We start from the raw sequence: 13930 nt of genomic DNA, 5'->3' as shown, positions 1-13930 counted from the left end.
GAGTATTTGCAGTTTCAGCTGATGTTAACCGATGTAGAAGGTGTGGATAGGAGTGCATGTACCTTCCTGCTGAGCTGCTTCTTGATGCTGCTGCATTCGGCCTGAGAGCAGGTCAGCGCCTGCTGTGCAAAGTCCAGCTCCCCCTGCAGGAGAGCCACCTTATCCTCTGATAACATTTTCACTCTGAGAGCCTCGGTGCGAGTGGTAACCTCCCTCTGCAAAATGACCAGTGTGGTATGAGTTCATAAATGTATAAATATGGGCTTAGAAAAATAATGCAAAGCTGACAAAATTAGTGAGGATTAACCAGGTCAAGCAAAAGAAAACATTAAACTTTTAAATTGCAGTACATGAGTACATGTAACATTGTTACATTATTTGTTTAAATCCTACAACTAAGCATATTCATGCTTTTCCCTTTTACTTGATGGCCTCATGATCCCTCCCTGCAAGAGGTAAAGCTAATTTCTGATTGCTGAATATTTCTTCATCCTGCTGCTAACCTGCTTGGTTTGGAGCAGTTGCCTGTGAAGTTTCTCCTGGTCGACCACCTTCCTCCAGCATCTCAGAGCCTTCAGTTTACAGAGCAGAGCAGTCAGCCGGCTGTTCTCCAGCTTCAACTCGTGGACTTCTTCCTTCTTAAGATAACAGGTATGAAAGTGGTACAATTCACAGATCATCTTCAATACTTCTGCTCTTTTTAACTGCCTACACATAAAAACTTTCCGTACCTTTAACTGTGTGAGGGCGAGTCCATCATTGTCTTTGGTGCAGCCGTACCTCTTCTTGAGCTTGATGATCTTGTCCACTCCTTCCCCCCGTGCTCTGTTCACTATCACACTTATGTCCCGCCTCATTTGTCGGGGATATTCATCAAGTCTGGCCTGAAAGCCAAACAAAATTACCAAACAAGTCTTTAACAAATCAAAATGTGAGATATGACAAAATAACACTTGTTTATGTATTTCAGGAATAAAGAACTAAAGAATAAACAACGTTTTACCACATAGTTTAAAGTTATTGTCCAATCAATTATATTTCTATAGCATCAACAACAGTCACAACAAGGTGCATTATATTGCATGGTAAAGATCTTACAATATTATAAAGAGAACACCAACAATCAGATGTTAGCAAATTATTATGGTACAGAGAAACTTCTGAGAAAGTGTCATTCAACCACTTTCTGCTCAAATATGATATATGAAAAGGGCAAGTATATATTCTAGTTATAAAGAAACAGTACACTTACCAGCCACTTTGTCGTTTTCACCACTTCAGCTACTTGCTAACACAAAACTGGTGAAAACTACAGAGTCACACCGTGTCACTTCTGCCAGCTAAGAACTCAAAACGGAGGCTAAAATTTGCATAATCTCACAGAAGAGTGAAAAAAACTCGTCTGATGGGTCTTAATTTCTACTACAACATTTGGATGTCGAGGGTGAAAGTTTTGTTGTAGCCCTTTAACAGGGGGCCTTGTTCTTTCACCTTTAACTGGATGCAGGTAGAGAAAAGGTGTCGGACCAGAGGGTGGTAGCGTTCTTTGAATGTGAGGCCGAGCTGTTCCTCTAAATTAATTTTCTCTTCTTCCAGGTGAGCAACTTGGGCCCACAGGGCTGAGACCTCCAACATCATCCCACGGCATAAATCTGCCACCTGTGGATTAATAGAGCTCAAAAGTAGTTTTGTTTGAAAGCTCTCGATCTCAAACATGACTTACATTCCTAAAGCAGCTCAAATCTGCTTTTCTGCTACTAACTCACAAAATCATAGAGGCTACAGATGGGAATCACTGTGTGTACCTCTTTGTGAGAATTACTTGTCTGAGCGTCCTTCAGACTTTTCAAATCCTGCAGTTAAAATGGTAAAAGATAATAGATTTCATTTTTTTAAAAATATAAACTGCCAATAATATATTTACTCCGATAAAAAGATATTCCACACATGTACCTGTTCTCTCTGGTACAGAAGCTGAGTGTGCTGCTGCAGGATTTGTTCATAAAACTGTGAGTAAAGCAGAAAGCATTGGCGCTCTCGCTCCATCACTGAGGAGCCGAGGTGAGTGAGACACTGCTGCAGATGATCCCGAGAGACCTTCAGCTAAAAAAAGAAAACCAAGAGTATTATTAATGAATATCTAAAGTTTAGCAACTTGCATTAATACTCTATTCCCCCCATTCTTTGGGATATAAGTTTTAATAGTCAACAAGCTGCACTGTTATATTCTCTATGTGTTGGCATTTCTTCACACAATACATGTGAAAGAGATACAAGAGTAGTCAGAAGGAAATTAATGTCATCGTAATTTTAGGCTTTTAATGATGTCTTTCAACTGCTCTTTTTCCAGGGTAGAATTATTGTAGAGCATAAAAACAAGAAGGGGTTTCTTTATCCATACAGAGTCAAATATATACAGAGACCCCCACTGATATTTGGTTAAATGTCATTTAGCAAAGTTACACTTCAACCAGACACTTTTAGAAGCCATCGATGAGTTTCTGGTGTAATTGTTGTATTTGTGTATTTGACCACCTCTCTTGGTAGAGTTCATTTAAATTTGTTGGTTTCCTGGCATGGACCTGGCTTTTAAGCGCAGCCCATGAGTAAAAGCGCTACACAAATACAAGCCATTTACCATTTTACCATAAGTTTTCAATAGTTGAAGAATTTGGAGTTAGCCCTCTTCCTTCATTATTGCATCCACTTTGTGTGATGTAGCAGTACCACTGGAAGCAAAACAGCCCCCAGACCATGATGCTACCACCACCGTGCTGGACAGCTGGCACTGTGTTCTTAGGTTAGAAAGCATCACAATCACTCCTACAAACACATCTCTTGTCATTTAGGCCAAATATATGGTGGCCCTGAGAGGCCAAATGGACTGCAACTTAAGAAAACACCAGCAATAAGAAAAACGCTGCAAAAGCACGCAAAACACAACGGAAATAGGAAAAACAAAAACAGAAATAGGAAAAAGTGTTGCGCTGGGAGACACCTAAAAGAAGTGGGGGATCTATCACTTTTGTGAGGAAAGAAAAGATGACAGGTAAGTGTGTTAGCCTAACTATTAGCCTAAAAATCCATCATCAGTATTATATGAATCATGATAAAACACACCTAGCATGTTTTGGGTTCCTGCAACTGGTTCGTTGGGTTATTGTCTCCCCAGAAACTTCCACACTTCCTCTGTGCTTTTAGAAATCTGTTTTCTTTTTTCCTATTTCAGTTTTTCCCCATTTCTGTTGTGTTTTGTGCGCTTTTGCAGCGTTTTTCTTATTGCTGGTGTTTTCTTAAGTTGCAGTCCATTTGGCCTCTCAGGGCCACCGTACAAATAGCTCAATCATTGTCACGTCTGTCATCACTGATGAGAAGTTTACATGTTGTGAAGTTAAAAGCTATTGAAGAGCCTTCAACACCACTTATAACTGCTGTAGGAACAGTTCAAAGAAATCAATAAAAGGCCTGAATAACCATAGCATTCATTACCTCAAGTGTGAAGACATTACTGGTCACAACAGCAGCTTGTAAACATTTAGTTGCATGTAAAAATGTTGCTTTTAGAGAAAACTTCCCCTTAATTTTTAACTTTTTAAAAAGAGTTTGTACATTACTCCACATACCCTCTGTGGGAAACGTGATTGCCACCTTTATTTTGCAGACTCGAGGAAGAAGAAACCTGGTGGAAATGGACTGATTACCTTCTCTTTCTAAAATAAGACATAATTTCTCAAACACCTGTCAAATAAAACGTCTACCTAAAGCTGATACCAAGCAACACCTCATGTTCCCTGTCCCACATGTTTGCATAATTAACTGAGCATGTTCCCACTCCTTTCTCCTCTTCTTATGGACAGGAAAGCAGTTAACTAAACAACTTCACTTTCTTCCTGTGCACTGGAAATGATAGGAATAAGCAGCACATTTTGCATGTTTTTCCAAATACTTTGTGTACTTGGGGCTGTTAGAAATGATAATGATAGCGCTGGAGTGCAACCAGCTTGTATAATCAGCTCAGGAGAAATGGCAGCCTTTGTAGAGCAAGCATTTAAGGTATTTAGTGTGTTTTTGAAGGCATGCCTTAGCAGAGCAGGGTTTTAAGAGCATTATAAAGCCCACATTTGAAATAACAATGAATGCAAGTAGATAAAATACACAGGTTTGAGTTTCTTTTTCAGCAGAGATCCTACACAGTAATCAGAAGCCTGTCAACAGTAGCAGCACATTATTAAAAGACTTTAGGGGAGAACAAAGCATCAGTGGGTATTTTCCCTACCTTTCCCTCCGACTGCTCAGCTCCCTGCATCAGCTGTTGGATGAATGTTTCCACCATCTGTGGCTTCTCACGGGACAAACTGTACTTCATTTGACTTCTTTTCCACAGCTCTGCTTACATGTGGAAACATTATGTAACTGCAATCATATAGTTAATAGTAAAAATATTTTGAATGGGTATTTAAAGGTAGATTCAGTGGTGTTTATGCGCACCTGTGGGGAGCCGATTATCTTGTTGAGTTTTCTCTGAAAGCACTAGTGTGAGCTCTCTGCTCATCTTTCTCTGCACTGCTCTAATCATGTTGCACTCTGTGCTCTCCATCAGCAGGTGGAGCTGGAAAAAGTAGATTTTGCAGCACTATAAGTTCTTGTTATTATGACATGATGATTTAATTGTGCAGTTTTCATTGTGCTTGTACCTGCCAGGCTTTCACATCAACCTCTGAAGCTCCAGGAGGGGGCAGAAGAGACTGGGTGCCAGAGATTAAAACCTCATAGTGATGCTCTTTATCCATTTGTTTAGCCAGAGCTCTCATACTGGGGTAAAAGATTTCATCTCTAAAAACAAAGTGAATAATTGCTGTAAAACAATGATTGAATTAGAAAGACCTAAGCATACCTTACATTATCCTAAAACAACATTAACTTTGTTGTCACAAAAACAATTATTTTCTGATATGAGTAAATAACATTATTTGAGTGTCTGATTTTTGATATTCCTTAATTACCGGTAAAGTTTTACAAACTGTTGATACAAAGCAGGTGTACTGAAGACATCGGCGCCTAAACGTCTTAGAGCCCATCTCTCCTTGAAGACCTCCAGCTGCTTTGTCAGCAGGAGAAAACCTTTCAGCACAGACTGGACTCTGATTGGATCTTGAAGGTTTGAGGAATTGATCTTTATCTCCTCTTCTTCATCATCTTCACTGCAGCTTTTATTTCCCTGCAATAAAAAAGGAATAGTTACCAAATCAGCAATCTTAGTAATTTACTTACAATTTTATTCACTAATGTGTGAACCCTAATGTGGAAGCGTCACTGGTATGACCTTGTTAGAAACTGTCGCTACTTCATTAGGTGTGCCACTATGCTGAAGGTCATCTTTGTTGCCATGGAGACGAACAGGCTCTGCCTCTCTTCCACCGTTCAGGACGTCCTCCATGAGCAGGGACACCCCAAGGATTGCAGCATTGGCCTGCAGTCTGCTGCGACTGCTCAGGCTGCTCAAACAGAGCTGCAAATAACCATGAAATCTTTTTAACTATCACTGGGAGAGTTTAACGATGCATTAAAAAAACCAAAACAAACAAAGCTGTGTAGTTGGTTAAGGACAATACAAGAAAGAAGTCCGCACCCATATTTGTATAAATAAAGATAGGAAATACAACGACTTTCTTTTTAGCAGATGATCATGAATTTACTTGAGCATTTTTCTCTTAATGATAACAATACTGAGGTCCCATCTGTTTAGTGTCACACCACAACAGCAGTCACCTCAGTGTGCTTCATATTTTAATGTAAAGTCTCCACAATAATCCAGAGAAGATCCAAACAATCACAAAACCCATATGAGCAAGCACTTGGTGAAAGTGGGAAGGAAAAACTCCTTTTAACAGGAAGAAACTTCCAGAATTATGACATATTGATGGCAAAATATATTTTTGGTTGGAAACATGATTCATACACAAGACCAAATCTACCAAGTCTCATCAGCACCATTAACAGGTGAAAAAAAAAAAAAAAAAGCATATGAGGTGGTGAACCTGCATGCAGTGTTCAGTAGGTAGGACATCCCAAACATGAAGAGGGAGCAGTCCATGACAGGCTATGAAACTCCTCCATGGATACATCCTCTGTGCCTGCAGCAGACAAAGGCACAGAAAGATGACGTGACAGAGCACATTTCCTCTCATCCTCTCAAGTGTTTTCATGTTTTTTGAAAACATACGTTAGGATGGTTTTCTAAAATGATTATATGAGGTCACCACCTGACAGCCTTGATTCTCCAAAGGTTGAGGAACGGGCAGCGTGAGACTGAAGACGTCAGTCTGGATGCAGCCAATCATTGGAGGGAGAGCGTTCGCCATGTTGTCATTTACACTCTGGCAGGAAGTAACATCACCAGAGGAGAGGAAAGCCTCCCTAGACATGATAAACATACTTTCATTATTAAGGTTTATTAAGCTGTGATAGAAGAGTGATGGAGGGAAACTTCAGGCGAGTAACTGGAAAAAACAAAAAACAAAAACTGATACCGCAAAAGCTTTGAGTTGTTGAAATATTTGAATTGGCCAAACACCTCACATCACCCAGCAGTGGAAAACGCATCAACATGAACTAATCACTAAATTTAAGCCATACTTTTCTTTATGTTTTTAAAATATTATACACTATTTTTTTAAAGCATGTTTCTTTTGCAAAATTTGAAAATGTTTTCTATTAAATGCTGGTATTTTTTTTTAAATCAATGAAAACTGCATCATAACAAAGGAAACCATAAAACCAAACACAGAAAAGAAAAAAGTAAAACAGCCTTTAAATATCTTTGTCATGGAGAAAGTGTCAGTATGGTAGCAGACAGCTGAGGGAAGTGACGATTTCACCGCTGACCTGACAAAGATTCTGACAGCAGTATCAAACTGCAGCAGGAGGACCTGCCTGCGCAGCTGCAGCAGGCGGCCGACAGACTCCAGGTTGCTGGGATCAGAGAGATGATCAACCTGCTGCTGGAGCTCCTGCAACTCTGTTCCTGTACAGCACCCAGAGAGGAAAAAACAAATGTGTGAATGGCTGTCCAAATCCAGGTTTTTCTTTCCTACTATATCACCTGGTCCCTGGTTATACCTGAAATGCAAAGATGGTTAAATGAATATGAAAGTTGTATGGCCAGTTCAGTCTGAACCGATAGGAAGGCAAAAGTAACTCTCTCTCCTCTTATCTAAGAATGGAAAAATAATATTTCATGCATCCGCAGTCACCAGATCTCAGTTCTATGGAGCACTTTTGGGATGTGGTGCATTGGGAGATTCACATCATGGACGTGCAGCCAATAAATCTGCAGCAACTGTGTGATGCTGTCATGTCAGAACAAACCAAATTTTTACATTAAAAAAAGATGTATTTATTCTGTCATGTGTCAATTTTGAGTCATTCCATCCTATTCACTCTCAGCATTGCATGAGAGATCCCTAAACATTACCATTACTACAATTCTTTTGGAACGCTTCATTTATAAAATAAACCTACCGATGCTTTCAGCGCCTCCCCAGTCAGCCGCCAGAAGTGACCCTGCTGCATCATGTCCTCTCCCCCATTTTAAAGAGTCTTGTCTGTTTCCCAGTTTGGAGAAGCTGATCAGGTAATGAATGATGCCATGAAGAGCTGACACGATCTGCAGAGTGTGACGGAGAGCCTCATCACATGCCTAATGAAATCAGACCAGAAGAGAGTTAAAGGCCAGAGAAAGAAAGTGTTAACATGCGTCTCTCCTCCACCAACACGGTGAAGAACAAAAACAGATCTGCTCTAAAATTAGTTCATGGCATGAGAAACTGAAAGCTAAAGTTATCACCCTGTGACCTGCTGTAATATTAGTCTCAGTGACAAGTTTAAGTGTCTCACCGAAACATTAAGTGTTTTGAACATGCGAAGCACTTCAGTGAAGTGGGGGATGTACCAGAGGTTGAGGAGAGTTCTTCCATCTGCACACAACAACTGCTGAAAAATCCTGTTTGGGAGACAGCTTGGTTTGAAAATCTTCCCCGGATACAACTGAAGAAACATCTGTACCAAAATGCACAAACTTGGCATTTTGGCTCAAATTCTTTAAACAAGTTTCACCGTACTATAACCAGGACACAAATAAAACGTGGATAATCACTCTTGAATGCTTAGAGGTTGTACCTGGGGTCAGAACAACGATCAGCAACCGGCTGTCCAATCATGAAGTAGGACTGACGAATGTAGGGAATGTCTTCCAAGAGAAAGGTCAGATTGTGGTAATATCCAACAATCTGAGCTCTCACACAGTGCATAGACATTTGTGTGCTGAATCTGAGAAAAACATTTTGAAGAACCTTACTATCATAGAAAAAACTCAGTAAAGCTCAGGTTGTCTGTTTTAACAAAAAAAGGATGCCAGAGAACATACTTCCTGAGAAAGTCGATTATGAGCTCCCTTTTGATCTTTGCAGCCTCCTCCTGCAGAGTGAGACAAATTAATTTTACTTCATGAACAGCCAATCACATTTATCATCCTGCTCAGCCACCTGCGTGCATCTCACCGGGGTTTTTAGGAACCCCCCAACGGCCTGTTTCTTCTTCACAAATGAATTCAGCATCTCGTCACACAGACCCACTTTTTCCAGCTGGATGGACACAAATGCGCCCATCACCCTGAAGGAACAAATGAGATTTTATATCATAAAGAGCAAAAAAAAAAAAAAAAAAAAAAAGTGTTAATCACTACTGGTGTAGTTTGTCCTGTAAGTCAATACCGCTTTTTTGTGGAAGTTCCTGTGGAGGGTTTGGAGTGAAAAGATTTATATTGTTCCTGCAGGCCGCCTGTGTGGCTGCCAGAGCCAGAGTTGCATGTTACATCTTTGTCTTCCCTCTGAGATTAATAAAGAAGATAAGAAAAATATTTCAACAGCTGTGTGTTTATATAAAAGCATTAAAAAAAATAACACCACAGTATTCAGACTCTTTTGTTCAGTACAAAGAGTCATAAATACATGCTATTACCAATAAATCAGCATGTAAACACTATTATTCTCAGATGTTGGACCTAACTAACCCTTAGGCAGTATTCATATTATTGTTACTCAGCCTGTGTTTTCCAGCCCAATGGATCCACCGTATTGTGCCGTTTTCAAATCAACAACCATAAAAATGTATGCCAAAACAAAACAGATGTTTATTTTATCCCAATTCCATCCACATACAGAGCACACATACAGTTAATATTTCACACACACATTGAGGCTTTTCTTTTTATTGCCTCTGGATCTAGAACATAATTTCGACCAGGGAACGTCTGATCAGGATGATTTCATTTGATGTCCTGCACAACAATGCCCATTCAGTCCCATCATGTATTTGAAGTCCAGTGTGAAGTCATTAGGGCTGAACGATATATCGCATTTGCGATAATATCGCGACATGATCAAGTGCAATTTTCTAACCACAAAGGCTGCGATTATACTCTGGACATGTCCAAATTCATGGGCTGCATCCTCCTGAGGCCGCATTTGTAGACCGATTACGTCACAGCGACGCGCCGAAGGCTGTCCAAATTACTACCATATCCCAGAATTCATAGCGCGGCCCAGCCAAACTCCAGTTTCCAACAATGGCGGCCGCTACTAAGTTTTAAAATTACTCATACTAATCTTTCTGGGTCACAAAATAAACTTTTAACATATTTTCAGGCGAGAAAGTAGTTGTGTAAACATCAAATATCTGCTCGGTTTATCAAGATATCCCATATTTGCAAAAGTGCTTCGACGTTTTCAGAGGCGTCTGCTACCCACCAGCTCGACAGCTAGCCGGGAGCTCGAGGGTTACTGATGCGGCCGAGAACGGCACAACTCCCGGCACATCATTTTCAGATCACCGCGGAGTTTCGCTGCTCGGGTTAAACGTAATATATAAGTCACTTAGACAACCTAAAAAAAATTTTGTTGGGCTTTTTTCAGTGTTTTGTTTGTTCGTGAGTAAATCGGTTTGGCTGAGATTAAAGTTATTAGATTAGATAAAATAAAACTTTATTAATCCCCCGGGTGGGTTCCTCCTTGGTTTTCACACAGCTGACTAAACGTCAAACAGAAAACTTATTAAACAGAAGTATGAGACAGTCGAGAATTTACACCAGTGTCTGGTTATATTTTAGATAGCAAGAAGCAGACGGCCGAGTTTATTAAACTCCACCGAGACAGCGGTGACGCTAATCAGAACTAGCCTTCTGATTAGCTAATCAGAAGGCTAGACCGTCCAATTTCACGCCTTTAAACTTTAAAGGCGTGTTTGTGTGTGTGTTTATACAATTGCTATTATGTTTGCACTTTATGTGTAATGTTACTGACTGCAGAGATCAGTAAGATGTGTGTATTTTTTATTTATTAGTTTTATTTATTTAATATTATTTTTTAATTGAATGACTGTCTAGTAGTTCACAGATGTCGAAAAACTGAGTGTGGTAAAGCCACTGATTTTTTTTTTATGTATATTTCTGCAATCTGCACATTGTACTGACTTTCATTTTAATGTTTACACCAGGGTTCCTTGTCAGCACTTTATGCTCAGATGTTTGTAAGCTAAAAATAAACTATTGTGTATGTTCAAATATACTGTTGTGATTGAAGAAGTTAAATAAAAATGTCAGTCATCAATTCATGCATCACCTCATGTCATCATAACAGAGGTCTGTCTTCCAGGAAAGAACAGTTTAAAATTAATGTAATATAGTATTGGCCATACTATATGATGTATTGCTTGTCTTTGTTTAATAATACAGAAGACAAAGACCTTAAAAAAATAATCGCATATCGCATCGCAATCGCAATATTGGGGCAAAAAAATCGCAATTAGATTATTTTCCATAATTGTTCAGCCCTAGAAGTCATTAAGACTGTTATTTTGACAGGTTCTTCACAGGAAAGGCAAATACTCCAAGTTGAAATTACTTTTCATCAGAGAGCAACACAAACCTCGGCTGAAGATGAGTCACTTTCTGCCCAAAGACAAAGTCGAGCCAGTTTGACCGCACTCGTCAAGGCGTTCTTCTGTGTAACCTGACAGGCCAACGCCACCTGGAGGTTCTTGATACTCTGTCTGTTCATAAGCTAGGAAAAGCAACACATGAAAGTATTTGTGTGTATTAATTTATTTTCTGATAAGCCTTAATGTTTACTTTAATCTCACATGGATAACTGCTTCCTCTGAGCTGAAGCTAAATCTGATCTGGTTCTCGTCCAGTTCCTGGATGCTCAGAGGCAGATGGGATGGGATGAGCCTGCAGCAGAAAGTCCTCTTTAATTTTCTTTCAAACACAGTTTACTGCTTTTGTAAAGAAGCTGAAATAATAGACATTGCTAGATTGCTTAAGAGAAGTCCTAACATCTTTTTGACAGCTTCTCTCAAACATGTCTGGTTTTTAATATACAGCAGACTTTTTAGTTAAAGAGAATAAAATTCCAGCTTTCAGCTATTATGAAAATGAAGATTTATTTGGAAAATCAGATGTAGTTATGTTTTACCTGTCCACACAGCTGTCGTCCTCCAGGATTTCTGTGATACAAAAAGGCCTCTGCTGGACTCTGACTTTCTGATCAGTACACTCAAACTGCAGCGGCCTCAGATACAGGTGGAACTCCTCAAAGCCGAACTCTAAGGCCACATTTCTGTACAGCCTGAGAAAAAATGTTACGTTACATTACTCATTTAATTCAAACTGGTTAATCCTGGCTGCACAGAAATGTTAACATATCAGCAAAGAGCCAGTATAACCTAACAACAGCTGTAGTTTAATAGAAACTGGATTCTTCTTATCCTGGGAGGGTTTAAAGTTTTAAACAACTTTAAAATTGTTCCAGAAACTTTTTTTTGCTAAAAGAAAAAGGTGCAGTGGGTGAAGACAAATGTCAGTGACAGGATAGCATCAAGAGTGAAAGGGAAAATTTACAAAATTAACAAGTGATGTATAGTTTGAGGATGTTGGCACTGACAAAAAAGACAGCAGGCAGAGCTGAAAATGTCAAGATTTCCATTGGGAGAGACCAGCATGGACAAGAATAAACATGACTACATCAGAGGGACAGCACCGGTTTGGAGAAAGAGTTAAAAAACAAAAGGACGAGATGGTTTGGAAATGTGCAGAATTGGTATAGTGGATATATTGGATAAAAGGTGTTGAACTTGGAGCTGCCAGACGGAAAGAGGAAGAGGAAGAAAAGCCGTGGATGTAGTGAAGGAGGTGCGACAGAGAAGTATGAAATGTAAAAATGTAGGAAATTAAAAGTGGAAAGTTGTTTGTGTTATCATGCTATATAAAACTTAAATGTGTTAGGTTGCAGCTGGATATGTTTGGGTGTAAATATAATAACTCTTTGAAGTAACCTTTGAAGCTCATTTCTGAACTGAGCAGTTTGTTATATGTCAGGTATGTTTATAGAACAAAACAACTGGGTTTTCATCAGAACTTGATGATTGGCTGAAAAACCTGCAAACTGTTTAATATTTAGCAAACCACCTCTTTATTGATGCATAGTGAGGTGTCAAAACTTGTTACTAAGGGTACAAAGGACTTTGTCAAATGTGATCTTCATGGGGGGAAAAGGAGTTAAATAAAAGGTCCAGAACCTATTGTAAATAGAGATGGCACGATACCACTTTTTTATGTCCGATACCGATACCAATATCATAAATTTGGATATCTGCCGATACCGATATGAATCCGATATGGTGTTTTTTAATCAACAAAACTGTTTTTTAAATATCTTGCTGCATTTTGTATAAGTTCATACTCAAGTTTAAAACAACAACTACACTAAAGCTATTCTGTTATACCTGTATGCAAAAAAAAATATTTCATAGTACAGCAATACTGATCAATCTAATAAACTTAAACCTACACCATCCTCCCTATTCTGGTATTTTAAAGAGTACTTAGCATAAATATTAAGCAACCTAACTAATAGGGTTCCAACTCCCAGCAACAACAAAAATAAATAAATAAAAAATAGGGAACCACCCCTCACGCGCCACCTCATGATGCTTAATCGCCGTAATCAACCTTAATTTGATGCAGTGTGAAAAAAAATGCACAGAAATCAATTATTTTTCAAGAAATATTAAATAGATTCAACATCTTTCTTCAACAAAATTGCAGACTGCACAGATGGTACCATCCCAAAGGAAAAAGTAGTATAGCTTACTAGGGTATATTAGACTTAATAGTTACTATATACAGTAATGGACTTCTATTCATTTTGCATCAAATTAAAACTTTGGCTGTCAGATAATTATTTATTAAAAGCTAGACATTTTAAATGAGAATAAGAAAGAAAAGTATGTCTTTGTGCCCCCTTTTCCCTGTTAATGCCCTATCGGCCCCCCTGGCTAAACTTTGCTAGATCCGCCCCTGCACAGTTACCAGCCGTCAGCTACGTAGAAAAAGATCCTCCAGTAGAAAGTAATATTAAATAAATTCTAACAACAGCTGATCAAGCTTAAACGTGCTGCTGTTGTTCAGCCGCTGGTTTCCTCTTTCTGGTGCAAAGTGGGCCAAAAGCAAACAAGAGAGACAGAAAAGCCGATCAGCTGATCGTTAAGCAGTTTCATGATTGAAGTAGCAGCAAGAAGAGGCAGTCGTTTGTTAAGCTTAACGCAGGAATGCTTTACAAACATTCAGAGATGGACTTACACACTTGCTGTACTTCTCTCGGGATAACTTTGTCGGAGATGAAATGCCGGGTTGCTAGCGAAGCTCCAAATGCTATCCAGACCATGACAGGTGCATACTGCTCCAACGTGCTAACCTGAGGTGAGTTAGGCGTGTTGCAAGTTTTGTGAGGTGCTTTCGTGATATTTAATGGATCGGATTACATTTTTTATTTTTCTCCGATATCCGATCCAGTAATTTAGGTCAGTATCGGAC

The 13930-nt window shown here is 39.2% G+C and overlaps 2 protein-coding genes across 3 annotated transcripts in view; both read right to left on the bottom strand.

The window, feature by feature from the left end:
- Nucleotides 1-13930, bottom strand: part of si:ch73-242m19.1 (coiled-coil domain containing 162) — a 32804-nt gene that overhangs the window by 10500 nt on the left and 8374 nt on the right. For both annotated transcript variants that reach the window (XM_076877729.1, XM_076877728.1), the window contains exons 18-30: nt 6264-6417; nt 6039-6134; nt 5324-5509; nt 5004-5218; nt 4695-4833; nt 4489-4609; nt 4277-4386; nt 1954-2103; nt 1806-1853; nt 1492-1659; nt 732-884; nt 504-638; nt 63-215 (exon numbers count right to left, since the gene is read on the bottom strand). In XM_076877729.1, the coding sequence (XP_076733844.1) occupies nt 63-215; nt 504-638; nt 732-884; nt 1492-1659; nt 1806-1853; nt 1954-2103; nt 4277-4386; nt 4489-4609; nt 4695-4833; nt 5004-5218; nt 5324-5509; nt 6039-6134; nt 6264-6417 (1828 nt within the window). The remainder of the gene's footprint in view (nt 1-62; nt 216-503; nt 639-731; nt 885-1491; nt 1660-1805; nt 1854-1953; nt 2104-4276; nt 4387-4488; nt 4610-4694; nt 4834-5003; nt 5219-5323; nt 5510-6038; nt 6135-6263; nt 6418-13930) is intronic.
- On the bottom strand, nt 8442-13792 carry LOC143414131 (uncharacterized). Its single transcript, XM_076877844.1, has 7 exons — nt 13779-13792; nt 11532-11684; nt 11197-11287; nt 10983-11117; nt 8772-8887; nt 8575-8670; nt 8442-8448 (listed from the first exon to the last, which is right to left on the bottom strand). Exons 1-7 carry the CDS (start codon nt 13790-13792, stop codon nt 8442-8444), a joined length of 612 nt encoding a protein of 203 aa, XP_076733959.1.

This window comes from Maylandia zebra, linkage group LG19 (genome assembly GCF_041146795.1).
Source record: "Maylandia zebra isolate NMK-2024a linkage group LG19, Mzebra_GT3a, whole genome shotgun sequence".
Lineage (NCBI taxonomy): Eukaryota > Metazoa > Chordata > Actinopteri > Cichliformes > Cichlidae > Maylandia > Maylandia zebra.
The sequence above is the reverse complement of the archived record's forward strand: the minus strand, read 5'-3'. Positions and strand labels throughout refer to the sequence as shown.

Bases quoted from the DNA above. Each gene is read 5' to 3' on its own strand.
- LOC143414131 (XM_076877844.1), bottom strand. The intron at 11,118-11,196 runs GTGAGATTAAAG...TGCTTTTCCTAG, and splicing joins CAGAGGAAGCAGTTATCCAT to CTTATGAACAGACAGAGTAT. The intron at 8,671-8,771 runs GTATTGACTTAC...TTGTTCCTTCAG, and splicing joins GGAACTTCCACAAAAAAGCG to GGTGATGGGCGCATTTGTGT.